This window comes from Gymnoscopelus braueri (genome assembly GCF_963280865.1).
Source record: "Gymnoscopelus braueri genome assembly, chromosome: 12".
NCBI lineage: Eukaryota > Metazoa > Chordata > Actinopteri > Myctophiformes > Myctophidae > Gymnoscopelus > Gymnoscopelus braueri.
This window is the reverse complement of record NC_137614.1, coordinates 17492007-17504145: the sequence shown is the minus strand read 5'-3', so window position 1 is coordinate 17504145 and position 12139 is coordinate 17492007. Positions and strand designations below refer to the sequence as shown.

Genomic DNA, 12139 nt, shown 5'->3' with positions numbered 1-12139 from the left:
TGTGGTTGAGCCAATGTTTCAGACACGGTAACACGCTTTTAAGAAAGATCTTACAACACCCCTCCTCTAAATAGATCCCTAGGAGGCAGCCTAGACCTTCCAAGATGATCAGAATGGTCTGCTAAGCCTACAAGGCTGAAAGAATTAAAATACATTAGCCCTCTGCTACAGCGGCCATCCCCAGGGGAGCAGGAAGTATATTCTCCTAACCGAGCCAAGGGCTTCCTTTTGTAATGGACCATAATAAAGAGTTATGGATATGAGATGTCACACGGATTAGACTTGGCATTAAACCATGCGGCCACCAGTGTCTGGCTTCCTCCTTATCAAAGGTAGAAGGGAATGGTGGGAGATGAAGGGAGATAGAGGGATTGTTTCCTCTTTAGAAATGCCTCATATCTCTCTCTCTTTATTTCTCTCGCTCTCTCTCTTTCTCTCTCTCTCTGGGGGTGTTCTGTGGCAATTAAGGTGTTGGTAGAAATTTGTGGGGTACATAAAACCCTTGCAGTGAGATAAAGTAAACAAGCACTTCCTTCCTCCCGACCTTATTGGCTGGTGTTAAAGTGAGCTACAGGCTGTAATCTCACACCATGGTTGGTCTCTCTATGGTACAACAAAGAACTAAGTGGCCGTAAAATGAACAGGATAGATTGTCCAATAAAGGCAAAATAGAAAGACTTGGAAATATTCACAAGCATTGCGATATTCAAAAGGATACAGATTGAAGCATTCAGTCTTATATTATTGCTCATCCATCTGATCATGTTTTTGGCAGTGCACTCTTTGAACCGGTTTAGTTGCAAGATTATACATTGATTACATACATTTACATAATAAATAAATAAAAATAGCAAACAATCAGGGTAGTAGTTCTGGTCTGGTCTTCAGACCAATAGGTCCTGATCTGAGTCTCCTTTCAGTCTTGGACTCAATTTAGTTGGGCTCTTTGTCTTGCCACTCTTGGTCTTCTTAACCACCAAAAGTCTTGGTTGTGTTCCGGTATCGAAGGACTGAAACACAACACTGAACTTAGTCACAATATTTCAGTCTAATTGCCAATATTGTGCCACTTCCCATTTCAATCTAATTGCCAATATTATGCCACTTCCTATATCTGTTAGGAGCTGGCAGCGGTCAGTGCCAAAATCTAATTATGGTAAGCATATTATTGTTAACCTTGCCACTCCCAGTATTAGTGCACAGCAATCCTGTTATAAGGCTATCCTGTTATATATGCCTGGGATATGAACTGTTGTACTGTGGCTAGGACCACCACACGATTTGATTAACTAATCAGATCCCGCCTTGTACTTAGTTGATTTGTTCTCCTCTCCTGCAGATCCTCGTAAACATTATCCGAGGAAGATTAGAGGGAATTATGGGTATTTTAGTAGAACCAGTGGGATGGATTAGTGCTGTGCCACTCCTGTAATAGCAGTGGTAGCAGCGCCCATCTCGATGTGGAGAAAAGTAATGCTAAAGAGCCAGGAACACGGGAATTGGTTTGTGAGAGATGCTGCAATAATGCTAAGCCCCCAACATCTTATATTCAGCTCACCCTCTTCAGGGCAGGGCTGTTAAATCAAATCTCGAACAAGGTTTTTTTTCTTTCTCTCCCACGTGTACCATTGATGGTGCACATTACTGTATGGCTGTTTGGTTGGAGATCGAATCCCAGACTTAGAATGATTTTAGCATATGAAATTGGTGTGGGATTGCATTTTTCTTTCAGTGTTTCAGAGGAGTGTTATATTTGCTAGCGAGGGCTCACATTTACTCCTGCATTTGCAACAAATAATCTCTATGCTGGCCTGGGACCATGGATTCCCATCACACGGAATGTATCCCTCCTGTTAACCATGATGTCTCAGCCTTGGTGCTGTATCAAGAATGAGTTTTGCTCCACCATGGCCTCACTTTTCTTTAGCTTCTCTAATGTATGTGTGTGTGTGTGTGTGTGTGTGTGTGTGTGTGTGTGTGTGTGCGTGTGCGTGTGCGTGCGCGGGGGGGGGGGGGGGGGGGGGGCGTCTAAGTCTCCTGCTCCCCCACTGTGGTGAAGATGGATATCCGTGAGGCAAGGCACTGAAAAAGCTGCTGAGCCCGTTGAACAATTAATCCCAGATCAAATGAGAAATTCGGAACCCCGCTAACTCACTGCATGTACCAGCAGGTGTGCCTTGCCTCCTGCTTGGATTTCCGCCTGCACAAATAAAGATGTTATCAAACAGAATGTGGAAACTGTTGCATCAGGTAAATTCCTGTGTAGCATGCGCAGTTCTGGGCACAATTAGAGCTGATATGGATCATGTCTGAATGATTCCACCACTAATGCATAACCCCACTGCATGTTTTCAAACCATTGTCTCCTGTTTGTTTCACATTTCTGTGACAGTGGAGCAGAAATATACTAGGTGGGGATTTTGTGGTATCTGTGCAAATATAAGTGATGACATTTTAGAACCAGGGAACAAGGAAAGACAATTTTGTGTGTGTGTTTGGGGGGGAGGGGGGGGGGAACCTATGGCAACCTAATTATAATTTCAACACTATTGACTGTAAAATAAATCTATTTCACACAATAGATAATCATGCTTTGCAATCATTTAATCCGCAGGAATATTCAACATGTTTTTATTTTGGGGTTTTATTTTTGATATTTGTATTACTGTCTATTTATTTCAGGTATTGTTAATGTTTAAGTGTGGCTATGTGCTGTCCTTGTGATGTATGTATGTATGTTTTGTTGGTGTTGAAAAATCAATAAAAACTATTTAATAACTAGAAAAAGTGCTCCTCGGAGCACAGGTCTCCGCCAGGTCAGGTAGGTTATTGTGGCCTCTTGGTGGCGCTATAATAGGCCAATGTGAAAAGGGTGACATTTGCTCCTCAACATAGTGTGAATGTGCGTGCAGTTTGACCGCAATCGGACGCTGCGTTCATGATTTGCGGCATTTTGTTCAAAACAAGCCACTACTGCAAACTTTAGATGTCAATCTTAGTCAATCAGGATGGAATATGAACAATCAAACACATCCGTCTTGATCACATCACTATAGAGATCATGTGTACCGATTTGCGTGAAATTTGGATAAAATCGGAAGGAGTGATATAAAAAAATTTGTTTTATATAAGTCGGCCTCCTGGTGGTGCTATAAAAGGCAGATGTGAAAAATGCAGGGCAAAGGTTTTTCCTTGACCTCTAGGGAGTGCGCTTACAAAGTTTTACACAGATCGGTGCAGTTATAGGTAAAAACACGAATCGGCCTATTATAGCGCCACCATGAGGCTGATACAAAAAAAAATCAAGTGGCATTTCTTCCTCGGCATAGTGGAAACATGTGTGCAAAATTTCAAGGAAATTGCATGCTGTGTTCATGATTTGAGGCATTTTGTTCAAAACGGAGCACTCCTACAAACTTTGGAAGCCATTTTTAGCCAATCAGGATGGAATATGAAAAATCTGAAAGACCCCTTTCGTTTAATGACTATAGAGATACTGTGTACTGATTTGTGGGATTTTTGGACAAAATCTGTAGGAGTATTGTCAAAAAATATGTTTTGCACAAATCGGCCTCCTGGTGGCGCTAAAAAAGGCCCATGTGAAAAATTTGGGGCAGAGGTTCTGCTGTGGCATCCAGGGAGTGTGTGTGCACAATTTCACTGCGAGCAAGCCAACGGTGCCGGGCCAAAAAATGGGGGGAAGTATAGTATAGATAGAAAGAGTGGCAATAACATTAGTGTGATCGCTTTAGCGATCCCACAAAAACAATGCTGTATAACTGAATGCGCGTGAGCGCACATGCGCGTCCGCAACTGGTTACCAGCAACATTCTTAGCGATCCCACACTGTTTCTTCAGGAACAGTACTTTCTAGTTCATTCTGTTGTCTCAGTCACTGCTACTAACTACAGTATATCACCTTTAAAAACATGTTATTATGAAGAAGAATAGCTACTTTAATTATTGACATTAAAAACAAAATGCAATTTGTAAGGAGCATTCAATCCGGGAATGCATACTGTGTCATTTTAGATTATATATATAATATAATATAATTTTGACATAAAAAAGTTAGAGAACCACATATTATAGCAACATAAGTGTTTCAGAAAACTGTTAGGATTTAAAAGACATTTGTAAAGACTTACAAATGTCGCACAAATTTCCATTATTTTTCAAAAATAGCAGATCTACCATCTCATAGTGCGGCACTCAGTGCCGCACTATGCCGCACAAATGTATCAAAGAAGCAGCTTTGATAAATTTGTATGTTTTTAACACATATATGATTAATGCTTCTAACTACCTATTACCATTATTATATTTTCAAAAATATCCAAAATGGCAAATTTACATGGTGTAGCCAGCATGAAATTTCATCTAAATCACTTGCTGCTTCCAGACACCTGACATCTCTTTGCTTTAACCAACTTGTCAATGTCAGGGACCAGTTATTTTCATAACACTGCACTACGTTCATGTGTGTGTGTGTGTGTGTGTGACAGACAGACAGACAGACAGACAGACAAAATTCACGTCCGTGCTAGGCTGACTCCTGTGTGAGGATCAGAGAGTATAGCCATTACTACTCGACTAGTAGTTGAATAGACTGTTAACGAGCCAATCAGCCAGAACATTCCACAGCTGGGAAGAGACAATGCTTCTCTACAGCAGGCCATCATAGGCTGCAGCCTAGTAGCAGTGAGTGGGGGAGGGAGGAGCGTCCTCACAGCAGCTTGGACGCACAGCAAGGCAATGCAAACTGCGACTCTATGTCGCCCCCCCATTTTATAATAAGAGCACCTCAGTCTCTTTAAACAGAAAGTAATACAGAGGACAGGAGCCTATCCTATGTCTGACAGCGCCGCGCCACCGTTTTCTGCCTCAGCACCACCTGGAGCCTGAAAAAAAAAAAAAAAAGGTGAGATGAATACCTTTTTTGCTCTGTTCGATGTAAACAGACACAACCAGCCGGAGATAGCCCCATCTGAGGAGGCCAGCCCACTAAATATCTCAGTGGCTGACGTGCACAGAGGCTTCAAGCAGGTGAACAACCATACTATGCTGTAAGTCTGCAGGCCCTGATGGCATCGCGGTCCGTATCTTCAGAGCATGCCCAGACCAGCTGGTGGGAGTGTTTGCTGATAATTTCAACCTCTACCTCTTTCCAGGGTATTGTTCCCGTGGGCTTAAAGATGTCCACTATAGACATTGTTTTTCAACCCTCCCCCAGGGTGGCACTATTGCACACGTCTCTGTGTGCTGCTGTCTTGTGCGATCTTGTGACTTCCAGATCGCTAGTGACACCAGTGAGCTTGCGTCAACACTACAAGTCTATTAGTCATGTCAGGGACAACTTGTGCAGTGCATGGCTGTGGTTACACACGGAGACGCCTGAATGAGTGTCTGAATAAAGAGTGTGTTCAACATCAACACACAAAATGTCAATGTCCCTGTCCATCAAAAATAGCATAAAGCACCAAAGAAAACCTTTAACCAGAACAGTGGTTGGGATATGAACGACATCGCCAGAGAACGAGAAATAAACGGAGCAGAGTCCTGTCGCCTTCACCTCAATTGACAGTAAATGCTTCAAGAGGTTGTGACTTCATTTGTTCCATGTTCCCTGCCATGCTGGACCCATGGCAATTTGCATATCGTAGATCTACTGATGCAATTGCCTTGGATCTTCCCACTGCCCTTTCTCCCCTGGCGGGGAGTAACTGCTGTGTGTGGACTACAGCTCAGCATTCAATACAATAGTTCCTGCCAATCTCAAGACTGGGTCTGCACCTGACCGTATGCAGCTGGATAGTGGAGCCAGATGGTGGGAATGGGACCCTCAACACAGGAGCCTCACAGGTCTCCTTCACTACCTGTACAACCATGACTTTGTGGTTATGCACAGCTTGAACGTCATCAAGTATGCTGACCACAAGACAGTGATGGGTGTAATCATCAACAAGAAGAAGACAGCCTGCAGGGACAAGGTCAGATCACTGAAACAGTGGTGTCATTAGAACAACCTTGCCCTCAATGTCAAGAAGACCCAGGAGCTGATTGTCAACTACAGCAAGCAGAGAAGACAGCTGAGCACGCCCCATCTCCATCAATGGCGTCACAGTGGAGAGAGGCCATCCACTTCAAGTTCCTTTGCGTACACATCTCCAAGGACCTCACATGGGCCACACACACCATGGACGTGGTGAAAAGAGCCCAACAATGTCTGTACAGCCTCAGGTGGCTGAAGACGTTCTACAGTAGCACCATCGAGAGCATTCTGACAAGCTGCTTGGAATGGGAACTGCACCGCCCTATGACCACAGTGCACTACAGAGGAGGTGTGGATGGCCCAGCACGTCGTGATCATCAAAGACACTTTCCACCCCAGCCACAATCTGTTCACACTGCTACCATCAGGCAGGCAATACTGCAGTATCCAAGGCCGAACGGACAGAGGGGACAGTTTCCACGACCAGGCCATCATGCTGCTGAACAGGCACTGAGCCCTTTCACCATGTCAGTCATGCCATTACATTGGTCCTATAACTTTATGTATGACTCTAAATATACTCCCATTCATTTCACAGATATTTTATATCTGCTTTGATATGTCTTTTGTTTTACTTTGGAACTCTGTCTTTATTGTATGTTGTCTCCATATTTGATATTTTTTACTGTTATACGTATTATTATTTTTAAAATGTAACTGCAATCTGTGGGTAGCTTGCACAAAATATAATTTCACCCACATTTATATAATACGTAAACTTGTGATGTGACAATAAACTGTGTGTGTGTGTGTGTGTGTGTGGGTGGGTGTGTGTGTGTGTGTGTGATCTCTTAGTTATCACACATTGCTTCCATTCTTTTCAGAAAGCCATATCACATCTACTACAGTAAGAACAGTAGTTCAGGGCTTTTGCCATATAACTATGACAACCCACTGCTGTCTTGACCAGCATCACCCCTGCAGAGCAGAACACATTTTTCCTGGTTCATTATAATGTTTTAACATCTCCTCCTTTCTTGTTCAGTCTGACCTGTCCCTTTGTCGGTTCCGTCTGTCACAAAGAGGTAATGAATTATTCCACAATTAACCTGGTTCGTAATGAAACAAGATGTTCGCCTAGGTTCCCTAGTGTCACTGCCACCGCGAAGGCAGAAGAGGTTAGGGGAGGATATGCTAATCTTGAAGCCAGGAATTGATTATTGCTTTTGGGGTATTCACCAGTGTCCTCCATATCTCAATGGTAGCCTGGATCATAGCCTGTAGAGTGCTCTAGTAACAACCCTCTGGGCCTTACACACTGCTAATGAACGGATGGATCAGCGCATCGATCCACGTGCCTTGGACTAGGAATGGCCAATTACCTTAACCCATTGAGACCAGGAACGCATCCGTGTAATTTTTTTTATTTGAGCCAAAAAGCATTATTTTATACTTTGGCTAATCAAAAATAGCAGATATACAAGCTCATAGCACAGAACCGAGTGCCGCACTACGAGCTTGTAGATCTGCTATTTTTGAAAAAGCTTGAAAATTTGTGCAAATATTTGAATATATATATATTTTTAACACATTTACCGCCGGGCCCGTAGTTCTACGGGCCGTTAAATCCAACGGTTAAGCGCCAATCCCGTAGCCTACGGGCTGTGGTGCTTTTTCCTTTTTTTCTAATTTTTTTTTTTTTTTAATTTTCTAGGGGGACCATTTTCAGTGTAACACCACCCGATCTCGACCGGAAGTGCGATCACGTTTTTTGTTTCCCGTCTGCCTCCATTCTAAGTCGTACACAATAACCCCTGTAAAAGCCCCTGTAAACATGTAGTTTTTCATCCTCGCATTTCCCATGTTAACTTAAACGGTCAGAACTCAAACATGGCGGCTCCGTTTGACACGTGGTCTTCACTGGTAGAAGCAGTGAGATCTCCGCGATGTTTACAAACAGTGCACAGCTCAATCTTAAGGATTTTAACAAGATCTGTGGCGACGTGAAAAAAACAAAAAACAACAATAAAACGTTGGCACTGGTGAGTACATTATGAGATTAACCTCTGGCGGTCAATGTGTTAAAGCAAATACTTTTTTACTCAAATCTTTGCTTGTTACTTAGGGTCCCTGGAACAAAATATTGTGAGATGGGGGTCCACAGCCAAATACATATCCTTTTGGGGGTCCTTGACAATCACTGATATTATATAGCAACATAAGTGTTTCAGAAAACTGTTAGGATTTAGAAGACATTTGTCGAATCCCCAGATTTGAGTTACAAATGTTTGCTTGAAAAATATATATATATTCAAAGATTTGCACATATTTTCACGATTTTTCTAAAATAGCAGATCTACAAGCTTGGAGATCGGCAATTTTTTTTATAGCCAAAGAAATCTAAACATGACACACAGATGCGTTCCCGGTCTTAATGGGTTAAGTAAACAGTGGAGAAAACAGCTCCACATGCAGCCAAGAGAGAGAAGGGTACAGCACAGAAGCGGGGGGAGAAATGTAGATGGCTGGGCAGAGTGGTGGAGTGTCGAATGCATTATGCAATTCAAATTGTATTGTGTCGTGCTGTGGTTCTGTTCTTCACAGTGGGTCACTATGAATATCAAGTGTGGAATGCTGGAATATCAAACTGCTGAAATAGCAGATAAAGCAAATAAAGCACTCGACCTAAACCGTTTTTACAGTGGTAAAAGCTGGTCAAATATCAAACTGCAAATAAAGCGTCGGGCCCAAATCCATTTTCACAGTTTATACCCATGGTAGAAGTCCTCTTTCTTGCTTTCCGACCCCCACGTCTTTTCCTATATTAAGCCATTCTCGTTTGAAGGTCTCCCGTGCTGAAAATAGCCGATCTGCAAATTCACAACATGTCTCGATTGCTACACATTGTGAGCTTGAAGATCAGCTTGTGGGACAGCACAAAATGCTGTCTTGACCGTTATACTGTATAACAGAAATATTACATTAAATCCGAATGTTTCTGTCAGTTAGTTACTAGAACATTCCTTGCAGTTTCCAGAGGTTCAGTTTGAGGAAAAACTTTGGCATGAAACGCTTTGATATGGAACGAAAGCACAGCAGTAGTACATCAAGCTAAAAGAAAAAGTCTGACTTCAACAATAGTTACATCTGTGACTTTCAACTGCAATCCATGGCTCCACACTGCTTCCTGCAACGCAAGTAAAACCTACCTGTGGTTTTCTCTCAGGGCTTCCTTCCCCTTCCTCCAGGAAATCATGCCCCGAGGAGACATCTTGGGCCTGCATTCGATCAGCACATCACCACCCTGACGGGCCAGAGTTTGGGCCTTCAGCAGATTTTGGGAGAAATCTGGAGCAATAGCTAAAAGAGAGGGATAGAAGATAGAGAAAAAGCGTTCAGTGTGATATTCAGGGGGGGGGGGGGGAGTGGGCCAGAGAAGGCTCAATTTCCTCAGAGAGAGTGAGAGAGAGAGAGAGAGAGAGCACATGCCGGAGTAAAGTAGCATCGAAAGACATGCAGTTCACTGTGTCCATTAGGAAGGTCAGGTCATATATCCTTGTCCGCACGCACGCACGCAGCACATTCATAGTCTGCTGTCTCAGCCATCATATGGCTGAGACAGCAGACACAGAGCAATCATCCTTTAACTCTTTGACTGCGGACGACGCGATAACGCGTCAAGTGCTACTTTGTCCAGTTGGCCGTCGACGCGCTCGACGCGCTGGACGCGCGTTCATTGTTTAATCTCTGATTGCGCTATGCTGCTTAATATTCAATGTTATTCTCGAGTTCCACTTACTTCACGGACATCTGCATCCGGTTTCATGACCTGGATTCCGTTTCCGGTTTTTGATTCTTTTCCCCAGTAATTTTCGTCCAAAATAGGTAAATAAACGGTCTTTCACACGGTATGACGGACAAACGGACAGTTTCTCTTCTATAATCTATGGTCTGGGTGACGATCAGTCATCGCCGTCGTATATCACAACGTAATTTTCGCCGATCAAAACAATGGGGGGGACGTCACATCCGTTTTCATGTTTTTCCTTGTCTAATCTATGAAGAAGGGTGAGAGAGACCCAACGACATGATCAAAGCTGTCATGTGCTGCGCTCTAGTGGCGGATTTGTGCTGGGTCTTTACATTATGTGTCCTTAAATTATTTTCATGAGAAAAATTCAAAATATAAAAATAAAAAAACACGAAAATTGCTGGCACTGGGGGAGTACTTTATGAAAATACTCTGGCAGTCAAAGAGTTAAAAACATTCATTCAAAAAGAGTTTGTTTTTCCAATTCCTTGCCATTTTCCTTGATAGGGCACAATGCATCAAGCATTCAGACATGGGCTCTCCAAAGCAATAAATGAAAAAAATACACAGTAAATTCCTCAGTGTTAATTTATCCATTTCCTACTCTACATTTGGTTACAAATGGACCAAATGGACCCATACACTCTCAGAGTTAAATTAACACTGAGGATTTTATTGTGTAGATGTAAAACAAAAGGGAGGCTTTGTTGCCATTTCTTTAGGCCTTAATTACTGAGGCGCCGTCATCTGGAGCTGTTTTGTATGCGAATTGACTCAGCAGAATACTCTTCAAAGCCAACGAGGCGCCCTGGTGCTAGTGACAGCACAGAGCACCTGCAGATGCACATTTTCTATGCACAGCCATAGCCGCACGCACGCACGCACGCACGCACGCACGCACGCACGCACGCACGCACGCACGCACCTGACAATTATTTCTTGACACAGGGTGTGAAGTGCCACGTCTTTTTCTAATCCCAACAGCACAACAGATATTGCCATTAAACCCCTAGCCTGAGGTATAACATGCCGAGCTGGCCGTGAGAGGAATAAACTCTTCTTTACTACGATCGTTGACAAAAAAAAAGCGTACATGTCAATACCCTGAACCTATTGATGTTGTTTTTGTTGGCATAATGAAAACATGCAGTTTATAAGAGGATGTTTTAAATTGATGACAGACTGGGATATCCTCCTGGCTACAACAATCAATCCAAGAAGAATTTAGTTTCTACTGTTTCTATTAACAAACATGTTGATAAAGTATTCCATTAATCAGTCAAAGGCCTAGGGCTAGCCTAGGCCTACTAACACTGCTCCTGAATTATGGTGCACTGTGGTGCACTGTTGTACAACACTGTACAACAGTAAAATATGAATAATGATATGTATGTATATCACAGTCTAAAAAGTTGTCCACCAGAGGGTGCTGAAATGCCAAAAGCAGTTCAACATTGCACATTTATTATTACACAACAGTTACTTACACCAGTAGCTACCATTAGTTATTATTGGATTGAATATTTTATTAGACAGAAATTTAGAACAGCACGAGTACAGTCAAACACTTTTCCTAAAAGGATAACACCAAAAAAGTCCTTGCGGTCCTGTTTTCATTGGAGTCCTAGGTATTGAAGGATTTGAAGGTATTGAAGGAACTATGTGTTGGCACTTGGCAGAGTCAAATAAGTGAATAAGTTATCAACAAAATAATAGATGGTTATCAACAAAATAATAAATAGTTGTCTCACGTTACTTGATAATTATTTTGTAGTAGAACAGTAGTAGTATTGTATTTGTAGTATAAAACAGTGGTTCTAAACCTTTTCTGGATCAGGGTCCACTTGAAAATCTGAATATCTCAAAAGTGTTTGCGGGCCACCCATCTGACCACTTAACACGACAGCCATGTTAAGTGGTCAGATGGATGGGCCATGTGCATTTTCAGAGCATGTTTATTTTAATGATGTTCCGTCTTGGATCAATGGAACTAACGTACAGTAGCATCATTTAAGTTCCTGTTTAGTAGTATCACAATGAAAAAACACACTTTTAAAGTTTTTTTTAACTGACTTTTTACATGTTTTCTTCAATGTTAATATATTATCACTAAAATCTTGCCAATTATTTGGGTGCCCTCTTGCAATATCCTCACAGCCCACAGGTTGAGAATCACTGATATAAAAGCAACATCACACTCCAGGTTGTGCTGTTGCTCTGTACAGTATATCACAGCATGGCTGTGATTAAGGCCCGTAATGTGTGTGTCTGTCAATGTGCTGGGCGTTACTGAAAATGAGCACTTGTGCTCAGCTACTACCCTGATAAATAAATGA

At 42.4% G+C, this 12139-nt stretch overlaps 1 protein-coding gene across 4 annotated transcripts in view; it reads right to left on the bottom strand.

Annotated features, from left to right (window-relative positions):
• Nucleotides 1–12139, bottom strand: part of cntn3a.1 (contactin 3a, tandem duplicate 1) — a 116015-nt gene that overhangs the window by 30094 nt on the left and 73782 nt on the right. For all 4 annotated transcript variants that reach the window (XM_080444649.1, XM_080444651.1, XM_080444650.1 and 1 more), the window contains one exon: nucleotides 9202–9352. In XM_080444649.1, the coding sequence (XP_080300775.1) occupies nucleotides 9202–9352 (151 nt within the window). The remainder of the gene's footprint in view (nucleotides 1–9201; nucleotides 9353–12139) is intronic.